We start from the raw sequence: 17,802 nt of genomic DNA on the forward strand, positions 1-17,802 counted from the left end.
TTTATGAGGAGCGCAAACGCGCAGCAAGAGTATCGCGAGTTTTTTCGTTTATTCGCGAGGGTATGACGTAGAAGCACACGCGGAAACTGTTTACCCTAGCAGCGAGCGCTCGTTTGAGCAGCTTTTCGAGGAAAAACACGTTTTTTAAAATCATTTTATAAAGTGTTTTGTGTTAAAGGTAACTAGTCATAATGGGAAAAGCAGATTTTCTTTCACCCAAAGCGATAAGCAACCGAATAAAAGCCAAAGGTCTACAGAAGTTGAGATGGTATTGCCAGATGTGTCAGAAACAATGCAGGGACGAGGTAAGATGTTCATTAAATGGGTCTTTTTTTTTAGGTGTATTCGTTGTACTTCTAAAGGATTTTAAACTCTAAACTGTGTTTTTGTTGGTGACAGAACGGATTTAAGTGTCACTGCATGTCCGAGTCCCACCAGAGGCAGCTACTGCTGGCCTCTGAGAACCCCACCAAGTTCATGGACTACTTCTCAGAGTGAGTTACGTCATGTTTCTTCTTCCGTCATGTTTGTGATTTAATGAAAACGATCATAAGCCTTTATTCTTGTCGCTTTTCTCCCAGTGAATTCAAAAGTGACTTCCTGGAGCTGCTCAGGAGACGTTTTGGTGAGATGGGGTTTGCTAGTCATCCGGATTTTTCTGCAGCAGCAGCTGTCTGTAGTCAGTTATAAGAATGTTTTTTGCTCCTTTCTCATCCACAGGGACCAAGCGAGTACACAACAACATCGTCTACAATGAGTACATCAGTCACCGGGAGCACATCCATATGAACTCCACGCAGTGGGAGACTCTGACCGACTTCACCAAGTGGCTGGGCAGAGAGGGTAAGCTGGTGTGAAACACTGAACTACAGGGTGGTCTGAAACCTACGAAAAGAATAAATATGGTCTGTGGAAATGCACTCTTGTGTTTTTCTTCTGTAGTAAAAGTGTTTTGATCACAGCCTAGGTGTTTTTGTGAGTAGTTTTAAGCAAGGTGAAATTAGGTGGGCGTTTATATATTGAGCAGCTTCGCTTTCAACTACAAACCACATCTAATCAATCATTTATGCAATGTTTTATTCTAAAAGAACATATTTAAATGACCAGTTCACAAAAAAGTGTGTTGGGCTTGTTGATTGGACAACTACGGACTGCTGATGGTGTTTCTTTTAACTGAAATGCTGGTATCAAGGGGAAGTTGCAGAAGTAGCAAAGATAGATGAGTTGAAATCCACAGCTACAGACAGAGCACAGGTAAGGTGAAAAAGACATCGTAGGCAGGGTGGAGTGGCTGCAGATGAGTGACAAAGATGATTTGTGATAGAAGGAACACAGCAAGTGAAAGAGAAGGTTTACCAAATGGAGTGAGGCCTGCCAGAGAGCTGGAGGTGGCAGAATTTAAGATGTTGAGATTTTAATTCTGAGTGACCATGAGGGACGGGATTATAACTGAGTTTATCAGAGGAACGGCTCAGGTTGAGCAGTTTGGGGGCAAAGTTAGAGAGGCAATGCTGGGATGGTTTGGACATGTGCACTAGGGGTGCAACGATACACAAAATTCACGGTTCGGTTCGGTTCGATACTTTGGTGTCACGGTTCGATATTTTTTCGATACAAAAAAAATGTTCATGCCTTTTTTATTAATTTGTCACTTATTAAATTTTCACGGCACATTCTGCACCACATCTCTGTGCGTTCATCATTTGTTTGAAGCCAGCTCACCTCCTGCAACCACTTGTCCGAGAATACGCGCTTTTTTTGTGGTTTGGACTCCTTCTGACATTTCTTTGGAGGTGGAGGAACACCAAAGTAATTGCTTAAAGGAGCTTCTTTGACATCTTTAAGAGTTCTAAACAAATGTCTGTCCTCCTCCAGAAAATCTTATGTATGCAAACACACATTGCAACTTCTTATCTTGTGCGCGTTTTTTATTTTGACAGCGAATGCGCACCTGCGGACCACTTATGTGCAGCCCTGGTTATTTAGCTCGTCATATTGCAGCCACAGAAATTCTTTTGTCCATGAAACCATAAAGCTGCACTTTCTTTTTGCCTTATAGTCTGATTTGTCATAACTTTTCCGTTTTGTGGTAAGCTTTTCTTTGGCTGTCACTTCTTCACCCTGACCTGTCTTATTTGGCTCAGCAGAACTAAAATATATATCCTGCTGCTTTTACACACGCACTCACATAACGCTCAGCGATTCTCTGCGCGATCAACCTCTCACATGTTTAAGCTTGCTGCGGGAGATTTCACTTGTCATGTTTGCATAGTAAGCTAACGATTGATAAGATGATGTCAGAGGAATTGGTGCGCAAATTATCATCACTCACCAATCAGTGCTGTCGCTCTCTATACACAGTTCGCGCGATTGCAAAGTGAAAGCAAAAAACAAGCGCAAATTCAAACGCGATTTCAATATGTCACATATTGACAGTGGCTCACCGATGCCAATGACATAATTACCCAGCTACATTTCCGAAAGAATGCAAAAGCATTGACATATATTTTTCCTTCCTACGATAGGCCGACGGGCAGGGCAGAGATAGATTTTGGCAGCCCGACTGGAAAAATCGCTAGCCCCGGGACGTCGGGCTAGCGATTTAGCGAGCCCTGTATCTGATTGAGGAATCACTCATCTTTGGAAAAGAGAGTTTATTACAGAGAAATGGCTCTTTCCAAAATAAAAGCTATACTATACGCTTCTTCTGGGCTATATTCTCAGCAGCATATTAAACATATCAGGTCCCCATAAGGAGAATCATGTGCTAACGGCTGTCTAAATGACTCGGCTAAAGTTTGTAGCATGCGTGCTTGTTGTTTTTGTCTGCTTCCACTTGTCTTTGCGCTAGGATGATGTCAGCGTAAATGTGCAGTCATGTTCGTTGTGTTCCCACTAGTGCTGTCAGCGTCAATCTGAAATGAGGTTAATGCCACAACACGGCAAATCTCCGTTAACGAGCTACCGCGGATTGCCCCATGCGTGGGGCTAGATGGCCAACACGTTAACGAGCTAACTGCGCTAACACACTAGTTCCCACCCATGTAATTGAGCATTGCTGGCACATCCAACATACTGTTTTACTTTAGTCCATGACGCGCTTACCTTCAGGGTCATACATCACATGAAAACCAAAATAGTTCCAAACGCCAGATCTGAATGAGAGTGGGGGAGGTTCAATTTGCCATGTTGCAAGGAGAGCTTAACTTCTGTCTCGCTAGCTTGCCCTGCGCTCAGTGAATCTGCGTTCGACTACTCCGCCTAGGCTGCACTGTCGAGCGCAGATCCACTGAGCGCTCAACACAGACAGCACCGTCAGAAGGAAAGTTGATAAAATAAATTAAAAATGTTGTATTGTTCGATACATATGCGTACCGAACCGAAAGCACTGTATCGAACGGTTCAATATCGATACGAGTATCGTTGCACCCCTAATGTGCACAGGAGGGGCAGTGGATGTACTAGACAAAAGATGTTAGAGATGGAGCTGACAAGCAAGAGGAAAAAAAATAATCAAGGAAGACATGCAGAGGAGGATGCTAGGGATAAGGGGAAATGGAGGCAGATGATCTGCTGTGGTAACCCTTAAAGGGAGAGGAAGAAGATTCAGCTGTGGTGAAAACTAGGTGAAATCAGTAATGAGTAGTTTTCACTTAGAGTCTGTATTTTTACCTTTCATCAAACCACCTGCTTCCACAGCTTGGGCAAAAAAATTGACAATTTTTAAGGAGTGAAAAACCTGAAAAACTCTTTTCTTTGTATTATTGTAGGGTCTTTACAATATAAAGCACCTTGAGAAAACTGCTGTTCTGATTTGGTGCTATATAAATACACAATTAAATTGAATTGGAAATTGATGTCCATTATGTATATGTAGATTGATGAGGCATTACAAATCACTGACTGGTAAATTGCAGTTAATGCAAAGGAATATAATGGTACTTTAACCTTGTTTGAAATCATCAACAGGTTTTTGCAAAGTTGATGAAACCCCCAAAGGCTGGTACATCCAGTACATCGACCGCGACCCAGAGACCATCCGACGCCAAGAGGAGCAGGCGAGAAAGAAGAAACAGGAGCTTGACGACGAGGAGAGGAGTGCCAGAATGATCGAGGAGCAGGTCCGCAAAGGCCGTGAAGGCAAGGGCACCGATGTGAGTACCAACAGGGCAGACCCAAGCCTCGTACAGTATTTGCTGGTTCAGCTCTTTATAATCAAGGTGGTTTTATTCTACAGGAAACTCCAGTCTACACAGAGCTCAAACGGGAGAGTGAGGAAGAAAAAGGTGTGTGTTTTTTCTTATTTTCTTAATACACTTGCTAGAAAGTTTTTTTCCCCTCTCATCCTTACTTATTTCTGTCTTGCAGTTGCTTTCAACTTGGGTGCCTGTTCTTCTGTCGCTGGCCCCTCCAAATCAAGGTACAGAGGTCTCTGTGTAAGATACATTAATGTAAAATACTTCAGCTTCTAACTGAGTGCTCCTGTCCTCCTTTAGTTCGGTTCTGGGTGCTAGCGCGCTTAAAGCAGCATCATCTTCGTCTTCGACCTCAGTAAAAAGGAAAGACTCCAGCTCAGACTCCAGAGGAGGGGAAAAGAAGAAGAAATCAGCTTTGGAAGAGATCATAGAGGTTGTGATTCTTATTTTGTTTGCATTGACTTTGGTTAACTGCAGCCAGGTTCATTGATCAGGTATGTGATTCCTTTTTGCACAGATGGAGAAGAAAAAACAACAACAGCAGCAGCCGGTGAGAACTGATGACTGGCTGCAGCCCAATATTATAGTAAAAGTAATCACCAAAAGACTGGGGGAGAAATACCACAAAAAGAAGGCTGTCATCATGGTAAAGTATTTTCTTTAGATTTAAATTTGGGTTGCAGTGTGTAAACTTTAAAGGCCTTTAGTGCTTACATCTGCGGATCCTTTTCATTCATAGGAGGTACGAGACAAATACACCGCAGTGGTAAAAATGATCGACTCTGGAGACAAACTGAAACTGGACCAGAATCACTTAGAGACAGTTATACCTGCCCCAGGTATAAATCACAGCTCTATAAATCACAGAAAAAAACGTTCTTGAAATGTTTAATTGTTCTGGTAGTAAACCTGTTCTCAAACTTGCTGCAGGTAAACGAGTTTTGATACTGAACGGTCCTTACAGAGATATGGAGGCTCTGCTAGAGGGCATTGATGAAAAACATTTCAGCGCTGCACTCACTCTTGACTCTGTAAGTATTTCGACCTTTCAGCTTTTAATTATCCAAAGGAAGTCCCCGTGATGTTAAAACATAGTTTTGTCTGTAAAAAGTAATGTACTTCTGTAGTCAAAAGTCTTCACATTGCTTTGTTTGTTCAATCAATATTACAGATTCTAACGATATTCCATAAACAATGAGTCCTTATGTTTATAAAGAAAAAAAGAGCTTTTGTGAATAACAAATTGCTTAATTTATTTTTTAATGCAGAATTCTCTTAAGCAATAATTTCTGATGGCACTGAATTAAACAGTGTTTAAACCATTAAAAATGGGGTGCCCCAGGGCTCTGTTCTTGGGTTATTGCTATTCATTATAAATAAATATTTTTATTATTATTAATTATTATTAATATTTTTATAATAATAATAATAATAATAATAATACATTTTAGGCTCCACCACGTTACGTCTGCCTTTAATAACTTCCAGCTAACACTTTTTGAATTCAAACGTACCTGATATTAAAACTTTTAATATCACTCTAATGGGTTTTGTTATTTTATTTATTTCAGTTGGCACATGAAACAACCAGTGCAGTAACCATAAATTAAGTTTTCATATTCTATAAAAAAGTTTTGTGCAATTAATCTTTGTCTCGGTCCTTCACTATGTAGACATTCTGTACTGTCACACTACCCCATCAACACTTAATCAGAACCCTGTATATCAGGGTGCATTATACTTTATCACTGATGACAAACATCATTTTCATTACTTTTCTCTGTATCACACAGTTGGATTGACTTTCAGCTAGGGTTGGGTGACTGGACGAGTATATCCACTATTGGCGATAGGCTGAGCCCATCGTCAATAGTTTTTACAATTTATTTATTTGCCCATGAGTAAGTTTGCTAATAATGATGGAGCTAATAGAAGCAGTCAACAGAAGAAAAAAATAATAGCGCTGTTTTAACAGCACCCTCTTTCATCTGTGAGCAAATGCACCCTCCTCAGAGTGCTCCCAAATGCTTGTTGATGGAGCTGCAGAAGCTGGTGATAGCCTAACTTACTCAGCCGGATGGTGGACACGTACATGCTCATGCAAGTTAGCCGTGTTTGAGTACTTTTCTCGCACTATAGGTCTGCACAAGTGGCACACCGCTTTGGCTACATCCTTAGGTTTACCTCTTTCATCGGGGTTAAAGCCAAAGAAATCCTAAATTGGCGACTTTATTTTTTTTTTTTTAGTGCTGTCAGCATTAACGCGCCGTCATCACAACTAACGCGATTAACAATTAACCCATCTGGAGCGCAGACTGAGTCTAAATCCCTGAAATGTCTCTGTCAACGCATTTCGGCAGTTTGTCCAAATTTTGTTCATTCTGCGCTCCAGATGGGTTGAGAGCATTAAAAATTTGAATCGTGATGACTGTGTTTAAGCCGCATTAACGCTAACAGTGTTTTCTTGTTTGTTTGTTTGTTTGGGGGTTTTTTTGGGGGGGGAACTAGTTCATCCATGTTTGGACCTCTTCTGTGTTTTAAATGTGCAAATCAGTCCGTGCATGATCACATAGCCCCGCCATTCAAAAAGTCTGCGCATGCACGAATATAAAAAAAATCAGCTAAATGATTTAAGGCTTCCCAGTGTGTCAAACAGTTTAGGAATAATCTAATTTCACAGTATTCGTTATATATTGAAAGGAAAAACCTATTTAGTCAGGCTGTAATAGGCCCGACTATGACCAAATTATTGCTCCCTATTTTCAGGATTAATATTTTGGGTTTGTTTTAGGTATTGTCAAAGTTCTCTTCTGTTCTGCTATAGCCATTCAAATGTCTTTTCTTCTTCATCCTCAGGGACCTCAGAAAGGAAAGAGAGTGGACATTGCCTACGAAGATTTCTCAAAACTGGCCTGAATAAGCATACTTCCTGTTTAAATCTCAGGTAGCGTTTTAGCTGAAGGACTCTACTGTGTCAGAGTTTATTCCCTGGGAATCTCTTGTGTATGTCCCATATTTCACCTGCTTGAACAAACCAGAAGAACTTTGAGCAGTTTGTTTTTGTTTGTTTTTATTTAGTATTCGAGTCAGTTTTGACATTTCAGATGTATATTTTCTCAAAATAAATTTGACAAAAGTTACTTCTGGTGTCCTCTGGAAAATAAGATTAATAAATTTAGTTGCACATTAACGGAAAAAAAGACATTCCCCTTCACTCATATGGTTCTAATTTTCTCTACTGACCCCTGGGGATTAATAGCAGGACAGGGTAATTTAATGTGGATCTGGCTTCTCAGGGCATGTGGAGGAAGCTGCTTAGATTTGGGACAATGTATTGTGAGTAGTGGCCGTCAATGAAGCCCTTCCCACTGTTGTGAATGAACCAGCAGTAGACGTTGGAGCCGCGCTTCTTATCACGCCTATAGTCCTTCTGCCACCCCCTGACACACACAAAAACAAGAATGTAAAGTTTTAACAAGAAGGTTTCTTATTAACATTTTTTTTATTGTTGTTTTTGTTTTTGTCTTTGTTTTTTTTGTGGCTCAAGACATACCTGGTGACAAGCAGCTTGTTGCCCTTCACTTCCATAGTGGCCTCATTCTTTAGGGGGTCAGCTCCTTTGTGGATGTCGTATAAGATGACCTCAGGCTCAATGGAAAACTGCCCTGTGGGACCACATTTTTAGCTTAAACTCTATCTTTGATATTTAGTATATTGTAAGCTCAAACATGAGCTGAATTAACACAAAAAGACAATATGAGAGCAAGAAAAGTTCTGCTTCAAATGCATTTGCACTATTGCATCTCGTAAGGCCAATACTATTGGCCTTGTGTGTTTACGTTTTGCGGTTGGTGCCAGATAGGTTGGTCTAAGTATTTCAGAAACTGCTAATCTGATGGGATTTTCCCAGAGAGCTATTTCTAGGGTTTACAGAGAATGGTCACCCAATTCTCTGGGAGAAAAAATTATTGAGTTAGAGGAGAATGGCCAGACTGCTTCAAGCTAAAAAAGGCAACGATAAATAAAATAACCATTTGTTACAACCAGCGTGTGCAGAGAAGCATCTTGAATCTTGAAGCAGATAGACCACACCAGGAGAAAACCACAATGGTTAAAACTCCTGTCAGCTAAGTACAGGATATTAAAACTATAATTTATACAAGCCCACCACTAGAAAAAAATTGCCTTGTTTGAGTCTAACAACCACAAATAATACTTTGAACAAACAAAAACATGATGTTTTAAAAGTAGTTAAATAACTGGGATGTCACTTTTGACCAAAAGAGTCATGACTCTGATTTTTAATTGAGCAGTCTTAATTGTGCTTACTGAACGTCAGTGGGCTTCTTTGTACTTCGTATTATATGGCAAACACTTCAATATTTATATCAATAATTACATCTTCTTCTGTTCCACATTTGCATGGGGTTCCTCAAGGCTCGATCATGGGGCCTATGCTGTTTTTATTATCTTACCTCTGGGCCATTGCTAGCTCCTTGATTAGTATCTTATAACACTGCCATGCTTTACTTCTCTATTAAACGTAACAATTTTGACAACACTAATGTTTGATTACTGTGAGGATACTGTGTGTTTCACACCACCTAGACCTACCTATGAGTCCGTGGACTAGAGGTGAATACTGGTTCTCATTGGGAATGTAAATCCCAAGAAAGTCAACATTAACAGGGTGTTTCTTCCACACACGGTGAAGCAACACCATCACCTGGGTACTATTATTTATTGTGATGATGACATTAGAATTCTTTACAATGGAAATCCTTATCCTGAAATAGAAACAAAACAATTTTAGCCCAAAGGATCCGACAGCAAGGTAGAAACAGCAATTAAAGGTAAGTCAGCTACCCATCCTGTCTTATTTCAGCTGTAGACCCCCAGGTGAAGGAGTGGTTGTTTCTGCCATCAGTCATGGTGATCCCATCAGTACTGACAATCACACTGATTCCGTCCGGCTGGTGGTAGATGCCGATGGTGCCAAAGTAGGTGCGTTTGTTCACTTTCTTAGAGCCAATTAACTGACCATTCACAGTTACACCTTAAGGACAGGAGAGGGAGGTTAATCTATGAACTATTGTGTCGCATAATATTCAGTTAAATTTGGAATTTAATAGACTAAAGATTGAATAAATTAAAATCCACTTCAGGTCTGCAACATAAACTGTACATAAAAGATGGAGTGCTTTATTCATTTTTTTTCTACTGACCAGCAGGGGGTGACTTTTCTGGCTACAAAAATAAGTTAGATTGTGTGGAAGCCTCTGACAAAATTACCTTTCCTCTTCCTTTTAATTCCTCAGAAAGCGTTTTCCTAATGAGTCTAGGGATTTATCTTATTTAGCCTATTGCAGTATGCTGTTGTTTGTGAATTATAATGGCTACTAGAGAGTGGTTAGTGTCCTCTGGTTCTCTGGGTCCTCACATGTGTTGTCTAGTTTCAGAAAACCAAGATGGTGACTGCTAAAATGCTACCGTTCTGACATAAAAATGGAAGTCCAACCAACCACCAATATCATTTTGGCTACTTCAATCTTTTCTATACAGCTTATGATCTGCAAATTACTTAGAGAAGTCGTCATGGTTGTTTACAGTAGTAAACTGTAGATATAGTCATGAAAAACAAAACACATTTCTTTGAACATTTACTACCTGTTCCACTGTCAGAAAGCAGGTTAAGAATATGACCGGGTTTGGAGTCAATGTTGAAGCAGATGTCCATGTTACTTCTGGGCAGATGGATGATGAAGTGAGGGTCGTTATCCACTGGAAGAGATGCACTGAGCTGGTTACTCACTGTGTCGTGTTCACAGGGAACACTGCAGCTGGAAAGGTACTCATGATGCTTGGTAAGAGTGTGTACAGCCTGTATTACCAAGGTTAACCTGTTGCGGCAGAGTGATTTCCTCTTTTGGACCCTCCAAAACCTCACCCATTGGGGGTGCTGGGGTTGGCATGTGGACCCAGGGTGGAGGCTGATACACAACTTTCACAGGAGGCGGACCACTTGATCCTCCTCCTGTAAACATGTGAGAGAATAAAGTATTATATTTTGCATGTACAGCATTTCATTCATATATGTATGATCCCATTTTGTGCCCTTTTATTCTACATGTGCTTTAAATGCTTTAGGATCATTTCCCTTCCTCATCTTCCTCAGCCATGTAGCACCTGTTTTGTTTAGTGTCATGCTGCCATTTGCCATGCACCTGAGCAGCAGCCATGTTTGGGGTCCTTTGGAGAGTCAGCCAGCAACCTCTCCGTGGCGTCCCCGCTCTCCACTAGCAGAGCGGTGAACGGAGTGACAAACTGATGCTCCACAGCCAGAGTCATGATCCGCTGGGTGATCTTCCTCTTTTTGACAGCTGTTGTAGCCAGAGACCTGGAGGGGAGCCACACCGCAGCTGTCAAATACTGACAATTCCACAAATTTGCTGTTGTCTTCAAGGATATTTATATAGAAATCATGTTTTCTTTCAGGGGTTTGACTCTGCTTGTATTAGAGGGCCACTGACATTATTTGGTGTTATATTCCAAATTTCCATGTCAAGCTTAGATTTGGCAATAATGATCAACCAGAAATGTCTCCTATGTATAAAGAAATGAAGCAACTGGTCAGCCGTCACCTTTCACCGATCAGCTGTTTAATGGTAAGGTAAGCCCACATCTGGCGGGCAAAGCCAGTGAAAGAGTGCTGCTGCTTGGCCAGCTCTGCGTCCAGCTCTGTGGTGTCGGCGTCCGTCTCCAAAGTAATGTCCAGACGTGCCTGCAGGACGAAATGTACCACGGGATACTGGTAGTAAGGCTTCATTCCTTCATGTCCTACTACTCTGGCTATTTTTTAGAGTTTGAATGAAAAATGTTTTAGAGTTTTGATAAAAAAAATTGTCATTTAACCATAGAGCCCTATAGATTTATGATTTACTTATTCGTGGATTACTGAATGTGGATGTAAGCATGTTAGGTGTATGACTGGGTGTGTTGCACTTACAGCAGACCCTATGGTGAAGCTGGTCAGCGTGTTGCTCTCAGACGGCAGCACCTTCCCAGTCACCACCAGCTCGGAACCGCTGAAAAATTTATCAAAGTGATTCTGAGTGACTTCTGCAACTGAGTCCGCTTGGAATTGAACAGTGATTTTCCTCAACAGGGGAGAGGAAACCTGGCTATAAAACGCCTGTGGAGAGAGAAGAAAAGAAGGTGATAACCGACAGTTTTGATGGTTAAACGGGCCATCATTTTCTGCATCCAAGAAAAAGGGTAGATTTTATCTTACAGGAAAAATCTGTTCTTTATTTGTACTGTGATTGCACTCCTTTTCATTACCAAACTGAGTCCCAGAAAATAGTTTACCAGTGAGTGGGAGTATGATGCCTAAAGATTAGATGCTTGAAGTAAAGGAATGCTTTGGACTTTAGGAAATTGGAAATTTGGAGGAAGGATGTAAGTGATGCAGAGTTGGATGTTTTTTTTTTTTTGTTGTGTTTCCTTGCCGTACCCGTAGCTGCTCTGCTGCGTCGTGGTTGGCGTAGATCCTCTGAGCCATGCCCCTGTTCTCCATGGCAATACGTTCCAGGAAATCATAGTCCACGTCGAAGCCGATGCCGAGTGAGAAGAGCGAAAACTCCTCCCTCATCACTCGCTTTACATTCTTCTGGATGGCACTGAGCTTGATCTCACCTGCAGAAAATTTGAATCAGCTGTTTCCATCTAAAACTACTTCTTCTACTCCACATTAAAGGCTTTAGAATCACCAACACCTAAAATCCTGGTATTAAAAGACTATACCAGTATTTCTATGATGCCTTCTTAACCACATATCATATATTTGATAAGAAACAAACTTGTCTGCAGTAACAGCTGACTAGTTTATATGTCTTTGGTCAGATTAAGGGCTGAAAAATGAAGCCAATGCAGAATTTGCAAAAACTGCAGTTCTTTAAATAGCCATTTGGAGGTGGCTCCATTTGTGGCATGACCTCTTTGAGTGACAACTAGGAGTCAAAACAGGCTACTACCTGCCTGTAAAGCTTCACCTCAACTAGCCTGAGCCTTTTAACTGTTATTGTGTTGCTGCTGTGCAGTAAAATGGTTTGTTGTGTGGCTAACTGTACCAACAGATCATCCTAGAGATCTGTCCTTCAAATTTGGGGTTTGAAAATCTTCTGATGCTTTTTTAAAAATCTTATTAGCACTAATAGCTTGCTAACTCATCTTGCTAGTGTTAGCTGAAAGTGATCCATTCTTTTGTCCAAGTGTGGTCATTTCTGGCTCCAAAAGTCCAAGATGGCTAATGGGAATTATCTGAATCAGGCAGTCTTACCAACAGTGGGGTCTCCATCAGACACAAGAATGATCATGGAGACGGAGCGAGGGTCAATGACCCTGTGATTGGACGCTCTCACCAACATCTGAACAGCTCTCAGTAGGGCCTCGTTGATGTTGGTGCCTGCAGTCAGTAAAATCCAAATATTAACATGGGAATGGTCATTCAAGCATTCCTTTTGATAATAGTATAATAATTATTGTGTCATACCCCCATTGGGTTTAATGTTCTCAATGTATCTCTTGGCATCTGCAATCTGAATGGAGGAGCCAGGTACAAGCTCCTCACTCCAGCAGCGCACATTATGGTTAAAGTCTACGATGCTGAAGTAGTCATCGATGGTCAGGTCGTCCAAAATAGCTTTCATGGCCTGCACCGTCTGTGAGAGAAGCTTGGGTTTAAATGTATTCTGAAAAACCGCCACTGGGCTGCAGTGTTTTACAAAAGATGGAAGAGGTATGAAGATGGAGCAGAAGGAGCCAAAGTGCACCAAATGTTGACCAAAGAGTAAACAACTGTTGCTCACTTGCTTCATTTTGACCCCCCACATGGACCCGCTGACATCAATGACGAACACAATGTTTTTTGGAAGAGGGGAGAGGTTGGACGGTGCAAAGAAGTAAACGAAGTGGCCATCTGAGACCTGCAGGAATATGAAGAGATTGTCATTTCTAAAAGACTGTATCAATAAAATCATGTTTTACATGATACTTGTAGGTTCAGTGTGTGATACCTGCAGTTCCCCAGCATTGCTGTCTCTGTTCACATCATATAAAACAGTAATGACACCCTCTACAGCGCTTTCTGTGCAGTTTTCACACTGCTTCTGTTGCTGTACGGTGGGCTTGAAGACAATGTGAGCCTGAGGACAAGAAGAAAAAAAAGGGAAAAACATTTTTTCAGTGTTTATTACTTAATAAGTGGAGGTCTGTATATATAGTCCTAAAGTTTATTTTTTTAATTAAGTCAGGATCACATTTATCAGTTAAAATAATATTTAAAATAAATTATATATATTTATTTTTAATGTATTTATTTTTTTCTGAATTATTTTTATAGCTATCTAACAAAAACAGTTACGTAAAAGTTTGCCATGAGATCAAAGATAAATTTATATATTAAAAGTAAAACAAACATTTTCAGCTATATGGCACTGTACTCATGGGTTACTTCTATCTCATGGATATTTATTTAAATTCAAAAAAGAGGAAGAAAAAGATACTAAGAAACTGATAATTACAATAGGAAGACAAAATAATGTTATAATAACAACCAAACAGCTAATCTTATTATATTGTAAAGGTTTATATTTTACACATATACACATATTTCTGGTGTTACCTTGTCTTTGGTGGACGTTACTTTAATTAGATCTGCAAATTGTGCTCCAAAGGTGTTTGATGCCTTTACTGTTGCAATTCCTTTCGGCTCAAAGATGTACACGTCCACCTGAAATGTCACTGCATTAGAAAGGATCGCCAGGTAAAGTGCACGTCCACATTATTTATGACCTTCTCACCTGGAGCTGTGGCACCAGCCTCCCTGGCTGCAGGTGCAGTGTATGCTCGTAGAGATTCAGCTTCCTGTGCATCATCTCCTGGTAGTGCAGCTCAAATTCAATATTGCTGCCCGAGGGCACATGGACCTCTGTTTTAAAGGTCTCCATGTCCTGGGAATTAGTCCTGTGAAGCAGAAAAAACAAAAGAGTTTAACTGACAAGCTGCACAAAGGAGATGAAACCGAGAGGCTGTTCTGCTCCTGCACCTGATGATGCCGGCTGCCTTGTTTCTCGCTCTGGCCTGAGCGTACAGGTTCCTGGCCACCGTCTTCTCCTTCACTGAGCCCACAAACGTTATCCCATTCACATTCCTGAAGGGAATATACGGTTCAATTATATCTGCCCCTTTCACTGGATTGCTTGTACTGAGTGAATCTGGGCTCACATTGTGAAGTTGGTGATGAAAGCTCGTTTTGGGATCTGGACGTTGAAGGCGATGCTCTGGGGAGTGGAGCCTGAATTGACCACAGAGCTCCTGACGATGGTGTGGGAAAACCGTGAAGTGATGCGGCTTTCCACTTTGTAGCTCCTGACGGTGATGTCATCTCCACGGATGGCCTGTGCAGAGAATGAAGGAATATCTGAACGAGATTATGAAATTTCCCGGACGTTTCATAGAGATGTTTAGCTTTTCTGATCAGGATAATTTTTAACTTTGTTTTCTTTTGTTCACCAAGTTTTCCTACAGTCAAGTTTTCATAAGAGGTCTTTCTCTGATATTATGTACTTTAAACCACAAACTCATTGCATTCTGTAGCAACATAAATCAAGTACAGTGCCTTTAATAAAGTTCTCTTTATTAATAAAAGGTATTTGGGTAAAATTTGATCCCTAAGTGTCTCTACTTTATGACCCAAAGGTATCAGATATTTCCTAAATGTTCATTGGATTTGATCTTAATGCTTTTTTTCTGTTTTTAAATTACTTGCTCAAAGGCAGGGGTGTGTCTAACCCATGGGGTGTCTGCACCCTAAAACCTGTCTTCCATCATGTATATATGATAAATAAAGAAGCCCCTTTCAACATTACTGTGATTATTGTACAAAGCTACATCATTCATTAGTATGATGCATATTGTTTTGAAAGTATTGCAGTATTACAGTTTTAATTAACGAAAGGGTCTGAAAACTCCTAAATACTAGATAATGGCTCGGATGGTATTAAATGAAGCTAGTTTTTCACAATGTATTTTTTGTTTAATGTAATACATGATTTCCCACGGGCCCACATGACCAGTTATTGTCCTCCTCCCAAACCCCGGCCCCCATGGCCTCACAAATCCTGGAAACACCCATGTAGAGAGACATTAACATCATTTATTGCCTGTTAAAGTATTTTGCTGCTGTTTAAGGTATAAGGAAAAAGAAAATCCAGAAAGAAAAGTCAGACTTCACAAAACGTTTCCGCTAATTTGGCTTCTAAAGCAGAGAAACAGGAACAGCAAAGGGAAGCAGAGCAGGATTTACAGTGAACAAAGTCAATAACCTGTCAGTCACGAGGATCTCTTCAAACAGCGTATTGACTATCAGATAAGGTTAAACTCTGTCACAGTAGAAACTGCTTGAACAACAAGCGAGGGGTCATACCTCAAAGTCTTCCTGCTCCTCACTGGTCAATATCGCTCTCTGAAATACACACAGAAGTGATCAGACTATCTTAATGTGCTCTCTGAGGTGAGATTATGCATCAGTAACTGTTATTAAATTTGAGCAGATGTAGAATTTAAAACTGGATCAGAGTGGCTTTGTTTGCTGAGCTTTTGTTTATTTTTAAAGAATCAATATGTGAATTCCATGGATTGCTGAATACAAGCGTTGCAACATCAGTGAGAAAGACAAATCCACATTTCAAGACTCTTTATACAGTGTGCAAGTAAAATAAAAGTCCGACTTTTGAAAAGATGCTCTCACCTTATGTCTCTCCCGATGATTCTGCGTCTGTGACTAGCAGAACAAAGAATATGAAAGTAAATAAAAGATCTTTGGAAATGTTTTCCAGTCATTTAATGTCATTTAGACTCATTTCAGAGGTCAAAAAACTCTGATTTGCCTCTAATTTTAAGATTCTTTCTTGGTAGTATAACAATAAGCACGAATTTCAGGGAATAGCTGCTTGTAATTTGTTGTATTTGGACCTGTTATATTTATATTTAATCTTACATATTTTATGCAGACTGGCTGTAACATGGAACACAAGTGGCTCTCTTGTAACGTCAATGAAAAGCATAAAATTCACTTAAAATTACAGGCGTAAAAAATTGTGTCTTCAATATGAGGCCAAGACTACTAACACAGTTTTACTTAAGCTTAAGTTTGAATATATATATAAATGTTTATTTTAACACCTCCCAACTCACCATCTCGTCCTCCCATTCCCCGTCTATCACAAACTCAAAGCAGCAGCCCTGATGAAGGAGCAGGAGCCCCAGAAGTAACACCTGAAGACGCCTCATGTTTCTAGGTCTGTGGGCTCGTGTGCACATATCCTCACATGGAAAACACACAATACAAAACAAAGCAGTGGGAGAGAGAGAGAGAGAATCCTGCAGGGGAGCACAGCTGAAGACCGAAGGTTAAAATCCACTGAAGTGATCGGCCCCAGTCAATATTTGTTGTGTTTCATGTAACCCACACTGCAGAAGGAAACTTTGAAACTCGGCCTGCAGTATGAGCAGGATAAAAAGGACAGGTCTGAGTCATTCACAGGTTAAAGAGGGCGCTTCAGAGCTGAACATCAGGGTGCACAAATAGCCAGGAACCATTCTAATTTGTTTCTGTTGGAAAGCCAGCTTTGCAAAATGAGCATTTTCAGGACTTGAATCAAATAGGGCAAATAGTGTCTCGGCTTGGCCACAAGATGGCCCCAAAGTAAACCCAACTGCTGACAGCTTCATGATAAACTTTTGACCTCCTTAATACGCGCTAAGCATTTAGGGAAAAACTGTGAGTAAAATCTGCAATTTTTAGACTATGTAAAAATGTGCTGCACTTAACGAATTTATGAAACCACCACCCAATGTAAGGTTCGTGCCACACATGCAGCACTGGTAATTACCAAAATCTTTATTTTAATGTTTCTGTAATGTAACCAGTATGTGTAAGCGCTTTAATCACAATGTTTTAAATGATTACATATAATTAATGTTTTCCATTAATTTTCAAATATATTTTAAAAAAAGTAGTAAATTACTTCTTTAAAACATTTTATTAACATACCAAATTACAGTTTTTACATTTATTTCATTCCTGAACAGAAGAAATTGTCATTTAAGTCCAGCCAGCTCGATACGAGTATAAATACATGAATTCAGTTTGTTATGTATCTAATAAACAAAAAAGAATTTAATTTATAGCACATTTTTGACAGATTTCTAAAATATTTGTGTTCTCTTGTTTTTCTGACAGGGGGTCAAATAAATGTGTAAGCACTGTAATTTTTTTTTAAGCCAGAGATTAGTGCTGTAATTGTGATAAATTATTTTAAATTATAAGGAATGTGAAGGAATGTCATGGTAAGTGATAAAGCATGTAAAATGCATCTGTCGCGCTTCACAGATAATTATTCAACATGTCAAGACAGATGTGCTGTTTTGTGTTTTCTACCTTAAATGTTCCTTTTACCAAAAAAAATCCTGTGTTTAAAATTGTTTCAAACCTTAAAAAAATAAAGTAAACCCATCAACAGAATAAAAAGAGTGTTGAGTTAAA

The 17,802-nt window shown here is 40.0% G+C and overlaps 2 protein-coding genes across 2 annotated transcripts; one reads left to right on the top strand and one right to left on the bottom strand.

Annotated features, from left to right (window-relative positions):
- Positions 1-44: 44 nt before the first annotated feature.
- kin (Kin17 DNA and RNA binding protein) lies at positions 45-7,371 on the top strand. The gene is made up of 12 exons (XM_085137554.1): positions 45-305; positions 400-494; positions 582-625; positions 721-843; positions 3,970-4,154; positions 4,238-4,286; positions 4,369-4,420; positions 4,497-4,629; positions 4,714-4,842; positions 4,936-5,035; positions 5,127-5,227; positions 7,053-7,371. The coding sequence occupies exons 1-12, from the start codon at positions 192-194 to the stop codon at positions 7,110-7,112; spliced, it is 1,185 nt and encodes a 394-aa protein (XP_084993680.1). The 5' UTR covers positions 45-191; the 3' UTR covers positions 7,113-7,371.
- On the bottom strand, positions 7,250-16,667 carry itih2 (inter-alpha-trypsin inhibitor heavy chain 2). The gene is made up of 21 exons (XM_085137553.1): positions 16,452-16,667; positions 16,006-16,038; positions 15,682-15,720; positions 14,481-14,653; positions 14,302-14,406; positions 14,057-14,219; positions 13,879-13,986; positions 13,271-13,399; positions 13,064-13,180; positions 12,748-12,916; positions 12,535-12,660; positions 11,710-11,891; positions 11,203-11,388; positions 10,838-10,977; positions 10,421-10,593; positions 10,087-10,230; positions 9,864-9,977; positions 9,063-9,252; positions 8,811-8,983; positions 7,750-7,861; positions 7,250-7,636 (listed from the first exon to the last, which is right to left on the bottom strand). Exons 1-21 carry the CDS (start codon positions 16,575-16,577, stop codon positions 7,489-7,491), a joined length of 2,850 nt encoding a protein of 949 aa, XP_084993679.1. The 5' UTR covers positions 16,578-16,667; the 3' UTR covers positions 7,250-7,488.
- Between the last annotated feature and the right edge of the window lie 1,135 nt (positions 16,668-17,802).

Source organism: Neolamprologus multifasciatus, chromosome 17, assembly GCF_963576455.1.
Source record: "Neolamprologus multifasciatus chromosome 17, fNeoMul1.2, whole genome shotgun sequence".
NCBI lineage: Eukaryota > Metazoa > Chordata > Actinopteri > Cichliformes > Cichlidae > Neolamprologus > Neolamprologus multifasciatus.